This window comes from Scyliorhinus torazame, chromosome 12 (genome assembly GCF_047496885.1).
Source record: "Scyliorhinus torazame isolate Kashiwa2021f chromosome 12, sScyTor2.1, whole genome shotgun sequence".
In the NCBI taxonomy this organism is placed as follows: Eukaryota; Metazoa; Chordata; class Chondrichthyes; order Carcharhiniformes; family Scyliorhinidae; genus Scyliorhinus; species Scyliorhinus torazame.
In genome coordinates this window covers 202257555-202263043 of record NC_092718.1, presented here as the reverse complement: position 1 = coordinate 202263043, position 5489 = coordinate 202257555, and the positions used below count along the sequence as shown (strand labels likewise).

General features: G+C 43.2%; 1 protein-coding gene across 2 annotated transcripts; it reads left to right on the top strand.

The window, feature by feature from the left end:
* The first annotated feature begins 1297 nt into the window (after nucleotides 1-1297).
* dynll2b (dynein, light chain, LC8-type 2b) lies at nucleotides 1298-5258 on the top strand. 2 transcript variants are annotated; one of them, XM_072469697.1, is made up of 3 exons: nucleotides 1298-1466; nucleotides 2770-2910; nucleotides 4062-5258. In XM_072469697.1, the coding sequence occupies exons 2-3, from the start codon at nucleotides 2779-2781 to the stop codon at nucleotides 4197-4199; spliced, it is 270 nt and encodes an 89-aa protein (XP_072325798.1). In that variant the 5' UTR covers nucleotides 1298-1466; nucleotides 2770-2778; the 3' UTR covers nucleotides 4200-5258. The 2 variants fall into 2 exon arrangements, with proteins under 2 accessions (XP_072325798.1, XP_072325799.1); XM_072469698.1 differs by having other exon boundaries at nucleotides 1326-1466; nucleotides 2774-2910.
* The last annotated feature ends 231 nt before the right edge of the window (nucleotides 5259-5489 follow it).

The window sequence follows — 5489 nt, the reverse complement described above, 5'->3', positions numbered from 1 at the left end:
CTCTCTAGGTATTGTTGCTGAGATGTCAGTTTCTCTCTCTGGGTGTTGTTGCTGGGATGTCGGTCTCTCTCTGGGTGTGTGTTGTTGCTGGGATGTCAGTTTCACTCTGGGTGTTGTTGCTTTACGTCAGTTTCTCTCTCGGTGTTGTTGCTGGGTTGTCAGTTTATCTCTAGGTGTTGTTGCTGGGATGTCAGTTTCTCTCTGGGTGTTGTTGCTGGGATGTCAGTTTCACTCTGGGTGTTGTTGCTGGAATGTCAGTTTCTCTCTAGGTGTTGTGGCTGAGATGTCAGTTTCTCTCTAGGTGTTGTTGCTGGGATGTCAGTTTCTCTCTGGGTGTTGTTGCTGAGATGTCAGTTTCTCTGTCTGGGTGTTGTTGCTGGGATGTCAGTTTCTCTGTCTGGGTGAGTGTTGTTGCTGAGATGTCAGTTTCTCTCTGGGTGTTGTTCCTGGGATGTCAGTTTCTCTCTGGGTGTGTTGCTGGGAGGTCAATTTCTCTCTGGGTGTTGTTGCTGGGATGTCAGTTTCTTTCTGGGTGTTGTTGCTGGGATGTCAGTTTCTCTCTGGGTGTTGTTGCTGGGATGTCAGTTTCTCTCCAGGTGTTGTTGCTGGGATGTCAGTTTCTCTCTGGGTGTTGTTGCTGAGATGTCAGTCTCTCTCTCTGGGTGTGTGTTGTTGCTGGGATGTCAGTTTCTTTCTGGGTGTTTTGGGGATATCAGTTTCTCTCTGGATGTTGTTGCTGGGAGGTCAGTTTCTCTCTGGGTGTTGTTGCTGGGATGTCAGTTTCTCTGTCTGGGTATTGCTGCTGGGATGTCAGTCTCTCTCTCTGGGTGTGTGTTGTTGCTGGGATGTCAGTTTCTCTCTGGGTGTGGTTGCTGGGATGTCAGTTTCTCTCTGGGTGTGTGTTGTTGCTGGGATGTCAGTTTCTCTCTCTGTGTGTTGTTGCTGGGATGTCAGTTTCTCTCTCTGGGTGTGTGTTGTTGCTGTGATGTCAGTTTTTCTCTGTGTGTTGTTGCTGGGATGTCAGTTTCTCTCAGGGTCTTGTTTCTGGGATGTCAATTTTTCTGTGTGTGTTGTTGCAGAGATGTCATTTTCTGTGTGTCTGTCTTAACACTGGCGAGTCAATTTCATGAGGTTCTCTCCCCCACCCCCTTGCTCACATTGCATTGTGGGATGAAATAGGATGCAGGAATAGTCAGGCAAGGGGAAATTGCAGAGAGGGAGAGCGCAGGCTGCTTTGAGCCAATGGAGGCGGCCGGCAGCCCAGCCATTGCGGAGGGACGGGGCGGTATTTCAGGAAGGCTGTGAGGGGAGGGGCGACACAAAACAGAGGATCACATCGGGGAGCTAAGCGGTTACGGGGGGGAAAAAAAAAAAAAATTAAAGAGGGAGACAGACACGCAAGAGGGGGTGGGGGGAAGAGGAAAAAAAAGCTTTGCTGGAGCGATTGGTAGATTAACATCGAGAAGGTGAGATCACGTCCCGCAAGGCATGTATATCCGTTAGCTTCATGCTTGGTGCTTTTTTGGGGAGAATTTCTGTTCTATTTAGCAATATCACGGTATTTTGGGGGTTACTTTAAAATGACCTACGCTCTTTTAAAAAGACAGCTTTTCCAAGGTGTTACTGCTAATGCACGTATTTGCTGCAGCTTCGGGGGGGGGGTATAGAAATTGTATATTATGTGCTGACAAGCCGTTTTAATTAGTGGAAACCTGTTTTAGTTTTGCGTGAAACTGCGATTTTTTTGTGTTTGGGGGGGGGGGGGGTGGTGTGTATGTGGGGTGCGTAGTATAAATCTAGGAGTTGAATTCATTGGTACAAACTGCTGGTTTCGTTGATTTTGAAGTGGATGGTTGGGAGGGGGGGGGGGGCGTGCGACGGTGACTGAAATTTGAATCATTTGGGGGTTTGTCTTTGCTATTATTATTGGAGGGGTGAGATTTGGTTTCTCCGCAGAGATGAGCGAGCTCCATCTTCCAATCCGATAGTCTAATCTCTCAAGGATTCCGTCTAATCGAACGTGCACCTATTTTCTTTTTTTGACCTGTGTTATTTCTGGAGATAATGATGACCCTGGGCCCGCGAGGATTATTTATTGCAAGTAACTCTGAAATGCAGTGCCTTCATGTATTTTCTGGCCTTTTTTTTTTCTTTCTAATATCCAAAGTGTTTTTTTTTTTCTTCAACTCAACCCCCCCCCCCTCCTCCTCCTTGTGTGCATTTCCTGTTCTCCCAAATATGTTTATGAAAATCTGCATTTGAGACACGAGCGTAAAAATGCAATAACCTTGTCTGCTAATGCTGGGTTTTTTTTTTTGTAAAAGCAGTCCTCAGAACTTAATTCCCCCCCCCCCCCCAAAAAAAAAACACCCCGAAACAAAACAATGTTTTCCTGGCCAGTTGTGGATTTCTTTTTCCCCCTCCTCCTCTTCCAAATGGAGGTTCTCTCTAGCGTGAATAATGAGCAGAGGGCGCTGTAAATCCCCAATGAATGAGTTCCATCCGTGCCAGCTGAGCGTTGAGTTTCTCTTTAAAAAGCGGGAAGTTTGGAATGATATGCGTGCGCGCGGGGCTGGGCGGCATGTCTCAATCCCAGGGTTAATGTTGGAAGTTCAGCCGTGGTCAAGTGTGTGTCTCCCCCTAGACGTGTGTGCGTTTGTTTGGCTTCTTCAGTGCGTTGGAAGATTAACACTGTATGGTGCATCGTTTTTTTTTTCCTCAATGTGAGCACGACGATTTTTTTTTCTTGTCTTTCTCTTTTTTTGGAAGGCAGGCACGATGTCCGATAGGAAGGCTGTGATCAAAAATGCTGACATGTCGGAAGATATGCAACAAGACGCGGTAGACTGTGCAACACAAGCGATGGAGAAATACAACATCGAAAAGGACATTGCTGCCTTTATCAAAAAGGTATATTTTGCTGTTCACTTAAGCATAAGAGGTTCAAGTATAAAGGCTGCTAAAGCTGTCGGAGGATGGAGTACCAGTGTCTAATTGTCTTCCCATTGGTTTGGTTTATAATGCAACACCTGGTGCTCTCCATTACCCCCCCCCCCCCATGTTTTATTTTATTGCATTTATTCAACAAGCCGGTCTTGAAACTGACGTTCAACCATAAAAAGATCAGAAGTAACAAGTCGGACTTGACTCCTGCAACGTGGAAGATTCTCTCCTTGTCTGGGCTTTTACAAGTTGTTTTATTTTTGTATATGTCAACATCTGAGTGAGGTTTGGCACCCAAGTGACTAGATTCACAATGTTGTTATCAGTGGCTGTCTGCCTTTTAAGGGACACGGCACACCTTTCTTAGTTTTGGTACATTAAAATATTGTGATGCTTGGAGCATGTGTCTTAAATGTATTAAATATAGGAGGGATGGGTGCCCAGAATGATTGATTTGGGGAGGGAAGGGGACTTCACAATGTTGGCTGCATATTCTCTCCTGTTTTTGTCCTTTTTCTCAAATCCTTTAAAACATGTCTACATGTCATCCAAGGTGTTGTTAAATTTCAAACCTGACTGAATTGGACCAATAAAAATAAATATACCCAAGGTTGATTTTTTTTTTTTCCTCCTGAGAATTCCATATCTGCTGGATTTCAGCTTTTCCATGAAATCAATCTGGAATGTTGTGGGCAATTGCAGCCTGCTTGCCCCACTATTTCAACAGGAGGACTGTTTAGCTCAGTTGGCTGGACAACTGGTTCGTGACACAGAGCGAGGCCAACAGTGTGGGTTCTATTCCTGTACTGGCTGGAGGTTATTCATGAAGGCCTGCTTTCACCTTGCCCCTCGTCTGAGGTGTTGGTGACCCTCTGGTTAATGCACCACCAGTCAGCTCTTCACACCCCACCCCACCACCCCCCAAGGGGAAAGCAGTCTGACTATCTGGGATTACAATGACTTCACTATTGCCTTCTCCATACCATTCTCCACACCATTACCTGTAAGCTTTTACTGCAGATTTTGTACCACAGGATTGAGCTATATTTGTAACCTGGGGGGGGGGGGGGTTGTCTTTTTTTTGATATCTTGTCACTTTGTTTTCTTTCTCTTGACAGGAGTTTGACAAGAAATACAATCCAACATGGCACTGCATTGTTGGCAGAAACTTCGGTAGTTACGTCACACATGAGACAAAACATTTCATCTATTTTTACCTGGGTCAGGTTGCAATTCTTCTATTCAAGTCTGGCTAAAAAGAAGGGGATAAAAATGAACTAATGCACTGACGGCTGGAGCCACAGTCCCTTTAATGGCTAAACAGCTGCATGGACTTTATCTTGTGTATGTAGCAGTAAACTTGCTTTAGTTGCCCAAAAAGGCTTTTTTTCTTTTGTATTGCACTGAAATGGATAAAAGCTTAACAGTGGCCTTTAAAATAAACTGGAATGGTTCTACTTGAAGACTGGATCGCTGAAGTTCTACAGAAGCAATTTTTTTTTTTTTTTTTTTTGTTTGTTCCGAAACCATCCTATTTTTTCACTATCGATTCTTTTCTACGTGGAAGAGAGGGCAGTTGTACTTCAGATGTTGAGTGTAAAATACTTATTGGCTTTCTTTAAGCTGTTTGTTTTTAATAGCAAAATTGCTATTGCACTCAGTTCCATTAGTAACTTTTCCTTTTTTAAAAAGTAATATCTGATTCACCACTGTCTGATGCTAAGTGTGATTTTATTTTTAAAAAAAATATCCGCTACATAGAAACATGTAAAAGGCTGGCATACCAAGATGGTTTGATTGCACCTTAAAGCAGGGCAAACCAATCGGTACCCCCTCCCATCCCTGTGTTGTAAATTGCCAAGAGTGGGGAAACCTACAATAAACTTGTAATTCTGTGTGAGGTCATTATCAAACTAGCAACAGCTGACGTTGCTCTAACTTGCTGAACATGTACAGATGCTAACAGGCAGTTTGTACACTTATCCTGAAGTTTTGCATGTTCTTCACCAAGGTGTCTGTGCTGTATTTTTGTCTTTCTCAAAAAAAAAAAAACATTTTAGCACTAAGCTGATCCTCTTTTAATATAAGCAAACAATATACTTTATTAAAGGTGCTTATTTTGATTTTGTCTTCCGTCTTCCCAACTGATGTCTAAAACAAATTTCATCTGTTTTTTTTACTCCCATACTGATATTTGTGTATGTACATAGCTTGTGATTCAAGCATGAAAAGGCTTCACTCCTGGTTCATATGTCAATAAGCTAATTGTCAATGTAATTGCCAATAAATGGAAAGTGTCAGACCTCTGTCAGTTATAGGAATTGTTTTGATGTCTTTTCTTTAATCATCATGGCACACATTTGGGATGGACATTATACATAAGCTGCCTGGATACTTTCTACACAATTATAGCAGTGTACTTTATAAATGCATATGTAACAGTGGCTCTCATATGAGTGGACAGAGGTGGATGTAGGATTGCCCTCTGTGGAACTCGTCTAGTTACTGCTTCCCTAATGCATATATGTATTCATTATAGTATTTTT

Coding starts and splice junctions, on each gene's coding strand:
- dynll2b (XM_072469697.1), top strand. CDS start 2,779: ATGTCCGATAGGAAGGCTGTGATCAAAAATGCTGACATGTCGGAAGAT. Junction 2,911..4,061: donor TTGCTGCCTTTATCAAAAAG/GTATATTTTGCT, acceptor TTCTCTTGACAG/GAGTTTGACAAGAAATACAA.